A 12597-nucleotide genomic window follows, 5' to 3' on the forward strand; every position below is an offset into this window, starting at 1 on the left:
TACTCGGACGAATATATCCCTTATCAAGCAGATCCTGTAACTGCTGTTTCAATTCCCTCATCTCTGACGGTGCTAGACGATAAGGTGCTCGGGATATAGGCGTAGTTCTTGGTACTAGATCAATACCAAATTCAACCTCTCGCACCGGAGAAAAACCAGAATCTCATCAGGGAATACATCAGGAAACTCACTGACTACCGGTAACTGATCAATACCCATACTACTCATGGACATATCAACTGCATAGATAAGGTAGCCCTCCCCACCTGACTCCAAGACATGACATGCCTTCAGAGCCGAAACAAGTGGCATCGGAGGTCGCGCACCCTCACCATAAAAATACCAGCTATCACCCTCGGCATGATGAAACTGTACCAGACGCTGATAACAATCCACAGTAGCGTGATACAAAGTCAGTATAACTATCCCCAAAATACAGTCAAAATCTGCCATCGCTAATATCATCAAATTAGCCAATAACGTATTACCCTCAAACTCTAGAAGGCAACCCAACACTAGACGCTTAGTTACTATCTCCTGCTCCAACGGAGTAGGTACAACTAAATACATATCTAATGATACATAAGGTAATATATGTCTCTTAACAAAGCGACTAGAAATAAAGGAATGTGATGCTCCAGTATCAATTAAAACAAGTGCATGAATACCACATAACAAAAAGGTACCTGCCAACATGCGATCGCTTCCCTCAGTAGCCTGTTCTTGAGACAGAGCAAATACCTGCCCTTGAGTCTGGGGACGGTAACCAGAAGAACTCTGTGGTGCTGGCTGCTGTCGTGGAAAAGTAGAAGCCTAAGATCCAACCTGTGATCCCGATCCACTAGCAGAACCCATGCGCTGAGGACAATCTCTCCGCAGATGTCCCTGCTGACCGCAAATATAACAAGCACCAGTAGCTCTCCGACATGAAGCTGCAGGATGCTTCCCTCCACAGTGACTACAAAACTCCTCCTTCTTCTTCTTCTTTCCAAAACGGAACATACCTCGTGAACCACGAGATCCAGATGAAGTAGTAGGAGTAGAAGAAGACGTAGGTCCAGATTGCACAACAGATTGAGCTCGAGGCTCAAAAGATCCACTAGGATGTGCTGGAATCAACAACTGTGCACGCCTGTTGCTGGTCTCCACAAGACGACAACGGTTCACCAAAGTCTCATAAGATACTGGGTCATCACAGACAACAACCTGTGAGTAGATATCTTGGTTCAGACCTTGTAGGAAGAGATCATACTTCGATGTATCACTCTCATTAATATGAGGACTGAAAGGTAGCAGATCAAGAAATCGTTGCTGATATTGATCAATAGTCATTGATCCTTGCCTCAAAGTAAGCAACTCCATCGATCGTGCTTGGCGAACAGCTGGAGGAAAATACAGTTTCTGGAACTGCTGACAGAAATCTCCCCAAGTCACCTGTCCTCTCTCAGTACGTGCCTGAGCAGCTTTGGCATCCCACCAAAAACGTGCTCGATCCTCTAGAACAAATTCTAAAACTTCCAATTTCTGATCCTCAGTACAATCGAAAGCACGAAAAGTACTCTCGAGTTTAGACATCCAACTTCTTGCTTGTTTAGGATTCTCGCCTCCCACTAAAGGTTTCGGTCCTACTTGCATAAATTTATTGATAGAGTAGCGACGTCTACCCTCATGATGACGATGTTGATCATCATGATGGCGGTGATGACGATGATGATGACTACCTCCCTGGCCAACACTACCGTGACTCTCATCAGCCATATCCTGAAAAGAATTGCACATTAAAATCCCAAATGCGCAAGAATTACTCAAAAATAATTCTAAATCCCAAGTACTAATCCCAAAATCTAAGCATGCTTTGATACCAAAAATGTAGTGACCCTGCATGGTATCACCTACTAACTGGCAACTAATAGCATGCATAAAACTTAATACATCAAAATAACTTAACAGAGTAAAAACGTGCGGAAACTTAACCATAATTTACAAATCAGCTTAGTAACATAATCCAGGCTTAAATCTGTAGTGATACAACCAAATCGAAGAACTTAAAAGTAAACATTATACAACTAAAACAAATCCTGCTGTATAAATTCCCCTGAAAAGCTCCGGCTCCCTAGTCCTGCCTCGAACTACCGGCTCCGTCCATTCTGCGACCTGCCTCATGGAATAGGGTGTCCAAGATAACAAGTAGGACGTGAGCGCTAACGCCCAGTACATAGACATGAGTAAACAAATGTATATAATGCATGCTACATGATGACTGGTAAAGGGTCATCTGAAAAGTCATGCTCAGAACCGGCGCCACATGAGTGCTGCCACCGCAGGGATCTACCTCTGGGTACAACCACACTCTTCTAGTACACCAGAGTAAACAGACATAAATGCCCCCGCCGTCACGGTACTCTCAGTGATAGACTATCGAGTATAGAGCTGAGCGGCTCTATAGTCAAGTATAACAAGGTATAGGCTCAACGTGTATATGCACATGACATATGAATATAGAAAGCGGTAAATCATATATCATGCCATATAATAATGCCAAATAAATGCAACATATAAACATGTATACTCGCTGGCAATCTCAGTCAATGTGTACGTACCTCTAGGCTAGTTCAAGTATAGTAGGATCCTAGGTTCCAAGCCTATATTCAAAAGTTCACCGTATCACTACATAAATTCTATAAGCCTTAACTAAGCTAATAAGTACTCCCAAAACTTAAATAGATTTCCGAACCATACCTTCGTCCGTAGATAGCCCTTTGGAGTCGCTAGTCCCGGATGACTATAACCACTCCTTGGTTATTCTAGAACCTCTATTATAACCGATAGGGCCCTCAAATGTATAACTCACACTATATAACTGAAAAAGGAACCTCGGGAATTCGTATTTAGAAATGAATCTGGGAAGTCCTATTTATAGGCAAATTTCCCGGCCAGGATCGGAACCACCGATCTCGGGATCGGAGCTTCCGATCCAGCTCACGCCTTGCATGTATGACACGCCGGGATCGGAACGTCCGATCCGACGATCGGAGCTTCCGATCTCGCCTCCTATCAACACTTGTCAAAACTCGTGGCTGAGTCATCGGGTAAAGCTGGCAACCGGAGATCGGAACGTCCGTTCCAGGATCGGAGCTTCCGATCTCGGTGCTTCCGCTGAGCTTCCGAAGTGGCTGGGATCGGAGCTTCCGATCTAAGTTCGGAGCTTCCGATCCGGCCCAAAGTCAAAAGCCCAAATTCTCTTCCGAAGTCCAATAACACTCCGAAATTGATTAATTACCAACCCTTAATTATGTTTAACATATTATTATCTTCAAATGAAGTCTGGGTTACTACAATTTATTTTTCGATGTGTTTCTTTTCTCCCCCTAACATTGAGAAGATTTCTTCATTAAAATGACAATCAACAAAACGTGCTGTAAACACATCTCTTGTCTGAGGCTCAAGATATCGAATGATTGATGGACTATCATAACCGATATAAATACCGATTTTTCTTTGAGGACCCATTTTTGATCGTTGAGGTGGTGCAATAGGCACATACACCATACATCCAAAAATTCTCAGATGAGAAATATTTGGTTCTTTACCAAATGCAAGCTGCAATGGGGAGAATTTATGATATGCACTTGGTCTGATGCGAATTAATGCCGCAGCATGTAAAATTGCATGTCCCCATATAGAAATAGGGAGTTTTGTTCTCATAATCATTGGTCTAGCAATCAGTTGTAGACGTTTAATCAATGATTCAGCTAATCCATTCTGTGTATGAACATGAGCAACATGATGTTCAACAGTAATTCCCATTGACATACAATAGTCGTTGAAAGTTTGGAAAATAAATTCTCCAGCATTATCAAGTCTTATTTTCTTGATTGTATAATCGGGAAATTGATTCCGCAATTTTATTATTTGAGCCATTAGTTTTGCAAATGCCACATTCCGAGTTGACAATAAGCATACATGTGACCATCTGCTGGAGGCATCAATCAATACAATAAAATATCGAAATGGTCCACATGATGGATGAATTGGCCCACAAATATCACCCTGAAAACGTTCAAGAAATATGGGTGATTCTGTTTGGATTTTAGCTGGCGATGGTCTTATAATAAGTTTTTCAAGAGAACATGATTTACATTGAAACTTATTATTCTGAAAGATCTTGTGGTCTTTCAATGGATGACCATGCGTATTTTCAATAATTTTTCGCATCATTATTGAACCAGGATGTCTCAATCGATCATGCCAATTGATTAATATTAAAGAACTATTAACCACCATATTTGATTCGATTGGCCTTATATGTGTATAATGCAATCCAGTAGGGAGCATTGATAATTTTTCAATCACATATTTCTTTCCTGATTTATAGGTGGTAAGACACATATATTTCTGATTTCCATCAGTTATCGTCTCAGTATCATATCCATGAGAATATATGTTATTAAAACTCAACAAATTTCTTTTCGATTGTGGTGAATATAAAGCATCATTTATCAAAAATTTTGTACCATTTGGTAACAAAAATTGTGCTATACCACAACCTTCAATCAAGTCTACAGGACCTGATATTGTATTCACCATTATTTTTGTAGGTTTTATTTCCAAGAAATATCTTTCATCTCGCAAAATAGTGTGTGTTGTACCACTATCCGGTATGCAAATTTCCATGATATTATTTCCATGTTTGCTCATAGCATTTTTCATATCAAACTTTACAAAAATGCAATAAAGAAAAATTAAGTTCAATACAAATGCAAAATATAACATGCTTTATAATACAAGAATGCATGAAAAATACAAATTTGTTACAATCTAATTCCACAAATCTTTAATCAATGTTTTCGAAATCATTCAAAAAATCTGCAGCATTGAAACTAGTTGAACCAATTAAATGGTCACTATTTTCAACAAAATTGGTCTCTTTTCCTTTCCCCTTTGTCGATTCTTTATAGAGCTTACATAGGTGCTCAGGGGTTCGACAAATATGTGACCAATGTCCTGGAGTGCCACATCTATAACAAACACTCTCAGTTATTTTTGAGTGATTTTCATTTTCACTCGTATTTTCATGCTGCCTTTTTGGTGGGTGGTTCGTGACGTTCTTTTGAGATGAGTTATTGAAGTAACTATCTCGATTATTTTCATATCCACGGCCGCGACCACGACCGCGATCATTTTTACGTCCACGTCCACGCCCACGTCCTCGACCTCGTCCACGACCAAAATCTGGTCTATGCCTTTGATTTTGATTTTTATTTTTCATTACGACATTTGCTTCAGGAAATGACGTTGATCCAGTGGGTCGGGATTGATGATTTCTTATTAACAATTCGTTGTTCTTTTCCGCCACAAGAAGACATTCAATGAGTTCAGAATATCTCGTAAAACCACGCACTCTATACTGTTGCTGTAGAGTTATATTTGATGCGTGAAAAGTGGAAAATGTTTTCTCAAGCATTTCCATCTCTGTGACTTCAAGTCCACAGAATTTTAATTGCGAGACTATTCGATACATCGCAGAATTATAATCACTGACTTTTTTAAAGTCTTGGAATCTCAGCGTATTCCATTCATCACGGGCGGTCGGGAGTATCACTTCCCTTATATGCTCAAATCTTTCTTTCAACCCTTTCCATAAAATCATTGGGTCTTTTTCTGTGAGATACTCACATTTCAACCTTCATCAAGATGTCGGCGTAAGAAAATCATTGCCTTTGCTTTATCTTGTGATGTTGATATATTAATTTCTTTGATGGTATCACTTGGACCCAATGACTCAAGATGCATCTCAACATCAAGAGTCCATGACATATAATTTTTTCCAGTGATATCGAGTGCAACGAATTCAAGCTATGCCAAGTTTGACATGGTGGTACTAGAAAAATAACAATGCATTTTATTAGTTAATTTCCATTAATATGACAATACAAAATAATGGAAAAATGAAAATTACAAGTGCGTATACAAATAGATAAAAAGTATGTGGTGGAACATCGCTGGTGAGTACAAGACTCGTGAGCATGATGATCATAATCGTTATAAAAAATAGCCTTATAAATGCCATCATCTCCATCTTCGAAAAATCGAGTAAAAATATTTTGAGAGAAAGAGTGAATTTTGATGTGATTGAAAATAAGTTTGAGTGAACATATTTATAGGCCAAAAACTAGCCGTTTGTGACCGTTGATGGTAAAGAAAAAATCGAGTATATGTTGAATAAAAATTCGTGATAATGATGCAATGCATATAATGATAATCATAATTAAATAATTATGTATATCATATCACATTATTATAAGGGCAGTGTCGTAGACAGCCTTTTATATAATATTGTGAAATTATACCAATATAGTTAGTATAAAGTCAAGTATAGTATATCATATCACATTATTATAAGATCGGTGTCATAGACAACCTTTTATATAATAACATGAAATTATACAAATATGATTATATTGTTTAAGAACCTTAGAGTCTTTTATACTTGTCGTATCCCTTACCGGGAGTGTGGGATGTCGTCTTAACATCCTCCCAGGATTTATAACAAGTTTTGAAAAAAACTTATTTTTTTTTCATAACATGATATTATATATTAATATATACACAATAAAAATATATAAACAGTAAAATAAAAATTCTTACTTGTTGAATATTTTTGACTTCTTTTTGTATTTTGGAGCGTTCGAAATTATAGAGAACCTTCGAGCGATCGTGCTGATAACGTGTTGTGAAAAAGTAAAAATTTATGGTAAAAAGTAAAAACTCCAAAACTCAAAATATATCAAACTCTACACTTTATAATATTTTTCTCTCAACTCAATTGTATTTTTCATATCAAATGAAGACCTATTTATAGATCAACATTTGAGATTAGTCCAAAAATTAATACATCATCATCTACATCATCACACACTAATTTTCCACATTTTACAACTCAATATTCAACCTTCAATATTCAATATTTAACATAATAATAATATATTTTTCAACAATAATAATATTGTTTTCGATTGATTTATGATCTCGGATTTATCAGTTGGTCACATGTCTTCGTAACTTGCAGGAATCAAACATTGATTTGGAGGTTTTATTGATGGCAACAAGTTTCTAAAAGATTGGAATAAACTTTTTCATGTGATATCGTTTATAAAATATAAATTTTTCCTTCACTTCCATGTCTCGTTGCCTCCTATATATGAAATGCGTATATGGTTGGACTTCCTTTTCAAAATAAGGTTTATTATTTAATTAAACAACCTTTTTTTAGATGATAGAAATCACAAACTCGAAGCTAATATAGTTTAGTCAAGTAAATTATACTGAACACACTAACTATGTTAAATTCTTTCAAGAAAACGTCGGTACATTAGTTAAACAAACCCCTGTATATGAAATTGATCAAACATTTGAGTCGGCACAAAACCAAAATCCACATCACAATATAAAATATTTAAATTTGACTTTAGCTAAGATTAATTTCCAATCTGTGCTATACATTTCTGACAGGGACAAACAATAATAAAATCTAACTGTTTGATTTCAGCACGCCAACACGTAAAAAATTGAAACGGGGATATTGTATTCCATAGTAGTTATTATGATTCAAAATCCCATGTCATGTTAGTGTACCATGAAGAAAGAAATTACCATATAAAGGCCAACAAAATTTATTTTTAATTTATATGCGTTCAGATATTATAAGATCTGATAACATAATTCAGGTCCTAGAATACCCTGTTTTGCCCTATACCTTATTTTTTTACTGTGATTATCCTCATTTATTAAACATTAATAAATGGCTACATGATCTAAAGAGAATCCCTAGCTTTCGCCTCAATCCGTGCAAATTAGAACCCCCAACAAATAATAAAATGGATATAATAGTCGAATCAAATATTACAAACCAAAGTTTCATCAAATAGACATTTTATTCCCATCTCGAGTTAATAATCAATACAAAGCCCATATGGCCATACCCATATGTGTTGTTCCAACATATATTCTACTATCAAGTATACGACAAATATCCAATGATTATATATAGAAACTTGACAAATATCTCATCCTTAAAATGTATGGGATTGGACTGGAGCAAAGATTTTGAAACAATACAAAACAGTATCTTTTTAGGAATGAAAAACTATATATATTATAGTAGTAGACACAGGCATGAATGATATTTTGCTTTATGTTGGTTTCAACTTAACTTATTGAATATTGGGGGGTGTTTTTTAAGGTATCTATCATTGTATAACATATTTATCATGCATCATATTCACAAATCAATCATCCCGATGGCTTTATTTAACCCCCCCCATTAATCGTATCCAATTGGGTATGAGAAGTACCATTAGTGAGAGGCTCCTCCATTGTGCGACAATCTTGGCTGATTTTGCTGAGAATAGGAGCCATGTCTCTTGGATACACATTCACCTTCAAGCCATCCTTCAGGAACAATGTCAATGACATCTTTTGGTCCACCTTGTGCCCCGGTGCCACCTTGAGCCGATGTCGGAGTAGCACGGCCGCCGCGATCGACTTCATCTGCAAATAAGCCAAATCCTTGCCTAGGCAAATCCTTGGTCCGGCATTAAAGGCGACGAATTGGAATTGATCTTTGGGTTGGAATTTCTTGCCATCCTCGGACAACCATCTTTCTGGCTTGAATTCGAGGCAATCCTCGCCCCAGATGAACTTCATTCGGCCCGTCGAGTAGATGGAGTAGGTGATGCTAGAGCCGGCAGGGACGAACGTTCCATCCGGCAATATGTCGTCACAGACGACGTGCTTCGAGTCTTCCGGCACTGAAGGGTACAGCCTAAGTGTCTCGGATAACGCTGCCTTAAGATATATCAATCGGTCAACTTCTTCAAACACTAGGGGATCTTCGACCCATTTCGAAATATCACTGCCACGCGTTTCCATCAACATGGAGCTCAGTTCAATCAATATTTTATTTTCCACTCGCGGGTTCAGAATCACCAACCAGAAAAACCAGCTAAGCGCCACCGATGATGTGTCACGTCCAGCTAGGATAAAATTGAGTGCCACGTGTCGTAGGAATTCATCAGTGTAAGACTCCTTTTTCTTCATGAACCTTGATAACAAGTCATCATGTGGGGACCCACCACTTTGCTGACTCATCAACTCGAGTTTACGTGTGTTGATGACTTGGGTCAAGTAATCCTCCACGTGTCCTACGCTTCGGCTCAGGCTGGCCTCCATTCCAAGCCGGAGCCATTTTTTAAATTTCCAAATAAACTCGGGCAAAATAAACCTTTGCAAAGTGGCTTCGGTGGCTCGATCAAAAGCCGACGCGAATCTGTTCTCCGGTAGGCCCGGAGACAAGGTCTGCGGGTCTTTCCCAAAAGTCAAGCCGCATATGTTGTCGAAAGTGAGCCGTAACAAGAGGTCTTGGAGATCAACCGGCTCGCCGGCGCGCTGAGCCGTCTCAAGAATTGGGCAAAACCGATTCTTGATCGCTCGGCTCACCCATCGAGCCATGGCTTGCCTTAGAGTCCTGGTGGTGAACTCCAGTGCGGCAGTCTTACGTTGGAAGAGCCACGTGTCACCATCAGAATTGAAGATGCCTTGACCAAGTAAATCATGGAAAACAGCTTGCCACGTGGGCCCCTTGGGGTAATTATCAAACCTAGCCTTCAAAATGTGCTCTAAATTCTTCGGGTCGCACGTGACCGTCACGAGGCCTTGTTTCCGGCCCAAATACGGAATTGCGCATATACAAGTCTGATATGTGCCGCCGCAGGCCCGAAGATTCTCGGCTATCCATTCATGCATTCTGCTGCTGTTCTGGATTAATCCCGGAAGACTCCCCAAAACGGGCCACATTCTCGGGCCCTTTGACCCTCTTAAATTCCTCGTGATTGATCTGAACCATACAAAATACGCTGCTACAAATGCTGAAAGCATCAGAACCGTCGATGCATCCATCTTAACCCCAAGTTCACGAAACCCTCCCTCCGATCGAGCGTCTCTGAACTTCAGAAAGCTTCAATCTTTAACAAAGAAAACGAAATCCCAGATGGAAAAATGTGATTAAATAAAAAAGCATAAGTTATGTAAATCAAGGATAAAAATGGGGTGAACAAGAGAAGATAATATTCTTGCCACAAGGTGATGAAAACCAGGGAAGAAAAAAGGATATAGGCCGAGAGATCTGCGAGTGCCAGAGATGAAGAAATAAAGTGATTTATAGGAAATTAAAGAGTTGCAGTAAATACGGGGAAGTCGACTGCTTTTGAAACTCAGCGTATGCTTACACAGATATATACATATATATATATATATCTCCACATTAAATGCCACCAGAAGGGGTTGTGCTTGAATTAGCCAGCATTCCCCATAATTTAACAGCTCACAAACAAATAACCCCACCTCTAAAATTCGATCTCCAGTGTTTAAATGTAATAAAACATGATAAAATCAAATGAATATAAGACTTTTTGGAAGAGAAATAGAGGTTTGAGCTCATCCCATTATCCACCGCTAATTATTTTATATATACATGGCTTTAATTTCCACTTTAATTGCATCATGCAACAATTTTTTTGAAATCCTAATTTGTTTTTTAGGCGTTCTTTTGGTTTCTAGTTGACTTGTGATGAAGTATGCTCACCTAATTTGGCAGGAATGGAGCTCCTTCTTAAATTCTTGCATTTAATGGCGGAACCAAAGTTAATGAAATTAGTTGAGAAAGCATGTCCACATACATACATGCATGCGGCACCAATGTATCATGAATGCATGATACATATGTTAGTGTGTGTGTGTGTGTGTATTTGAAATTGTTAATATATATTTTTAAGCTTGTGTTTATGCAGTGATACCTGATGGGGAGAGCGACAACTTGGATCTGTTTAATTGTAAGAACATATTATGCGTTTAAACCAAGTCTTACAATAACTTTGAGTTAAAATATTATCTTTCTTGTCTTTTAATTTATCATTTCATCCTCTATCTATCTTATTCCATGAGTCAAGAGATGTCAAGTGTGTTATTTTTTTTAAAAAAGTGTATTAGTTATTATATATATATATATATATATATATATATATATATATATTAAAAAAGAAAAAGAAATTATGCATCTAATTTAATTTTCTAGATCAGGTGACATCATTGTATATAATATAATTGATGTGCTCCATGTACATATATAATATTCATGACATGGAATATGGATAGGATATTAGGTACTTTTTGATGGTATCTAAATATAACAACATTATTATTAATTGGTTTTACCAATTATTATAATTTATAGCACTCATTTTCATTAAAGTCACATCTTTCAAAAACATATATAATATCAAAATATTGCCAAGAGACAGAGTTAATTGCGGTTATTATCCTTGTTAGTTTTGTTTAAATTGCATCAATCGTCGAATATTATTTTTTATAACTAAAGGTTTCAAATAAATTACTATAATTGATGACAATATATGTGTGTGTGGTTTGAAAGTTGTATTTAATAGTGCTCCAATTAAATTGTTTTATATAGAGAATGATTTGAATATGGATTCCAAATTGCAAAAAAAGTTAATACAAAATTAAAATTAATTAGTTCCATTTTAAAGAAAATTATTATATTTCAAATCCAGCCATTTTCAAACTTGTACGTGATCATGACAGAGCATGAACTCATTGATTCAAGTATGTTGCTTGAGAGCTTTCCAAAAAAAAAAAAATGTATGTTGTTTGAGATGGATACATATATGGTTAAATATACAAATTTGACTTTACTATAAAAAATTGTGGGTATAGATATAATTTTACAATTGGTCGACATGCACATTATATGATTCAAGGAATTCTTGTCAACGTTTTTATATATATACAAAAAAAAACAAAAGGATATCAAATGCATTATTATAACTACGTATAATGATCATGACGAAACTAATTATTATACCATAAAAATAGTTTGCGAAAATGCAAATTATTGTTTTAATTTGGGTTTTATGCGGATCGAAACACGTGTTAGAATGTGTAATAAGGTATATATTGTTCAAAAAATATATATATATAAATAACTCAACGATGATATACCAATTTCATTTTTTTCAGAAACAAAACAAATAATTTGTGAGAGCTAGAGTACGTACAACTACCGACAGTACTAAAATTAATGGTACTCGATACTCATCCATCTCAAATATATAAGTTTATTTATTTATTTTAAGAAATTTTTTAGAAAACAAAGTATAAAACGAACATTCTATTTCATCTCTATTTAATTCATTCAACAAATGATTATACACTTTTTCAAGATTTAATCAATAAGGTATATTAATAAAAAAAAATGAAAAATGGTACTAGAGTAGAAATTAAACTATATATTTGGCAAAAAAAATGAATATACTTATTTATACAATTGAGAAGTAGAGAGTACATAGAATTTCAGCAATGTAATTAATCTTAGGGAAAATTGCTTTTTTGGTCCTGTATGTTTGTCACTTTGCGATTTTAGTCCTTTATATTTTCAGATTGCAGTTTTAGTCCGCTATCTTTATTTTTTTGGCAATTTTAGTCCTTTTTCCGATGTGGCGCTGACGTGGCACAAATTCAATG

General features: G+C 36.6%; 1 protein-coding gene across 2 annotated transcripts; it reads right to left on the bottom strand.

The window, feature by feature from the left end:
* Positions 1-7942: 7942 nt before the first annotated feature.
* Positions 7943-10924, bottom strand: LOC140888464 (cytochrome P450 86A22-like). Of its 2 annotated transcripts, none has more exons than XM_073296149.1 (2): positions 10854-10924; positions 7943-10022 (listed from the first exon to the last, which is right to left on the bottom strand). In XM_073296149.1, exon 2 carries the CDS (start codon positions 9955-9957, stop codon positions 8311-8313), a length of 1647 nt encoding a protein of 548 aa, XP_073152250.1. In that variant the 5' UTR covers positions 9958-10022; positions 10854-10924; the 3' UTR covers positions 7943-8310. The 2 variants fall into 2 exon arrangements, with proteins under 2 accessions (XP_073152250.1, XP_073152257.1); XM_073296156.1 differs by lacking the exon at positions 10854-10924 and adding an exon at positions 10643-10702.
* Between the last annotated feature and the right edge of the window lie 1673 nt (positions 10925-12597).

This window comes from Henckelia pumila, chromosome 1 (assembly GCF_033568475.1).
Source record: "Henckelia pumila isolate YLH828 chromosome 1, ASM3356847v2, whole genome shotgun sequence".
Taxonomy (NCBI): Eukaryota; Viridiplantae; Streptophyta; class Magnoliopsida; order Lamiales; family Gesneriaceae; genus Henckelia; species Henckelia pumila.

What these genes read in the sequence shown, in the direction of transcription:
- LOC140888464 (XM_073296149.1), bottom strand. Translation starts at nt 9,957, where the DNA reads ATGGATGCATCGACGGTTCTGATGCTTTCAGCATTTGTAGCAGCGTAT.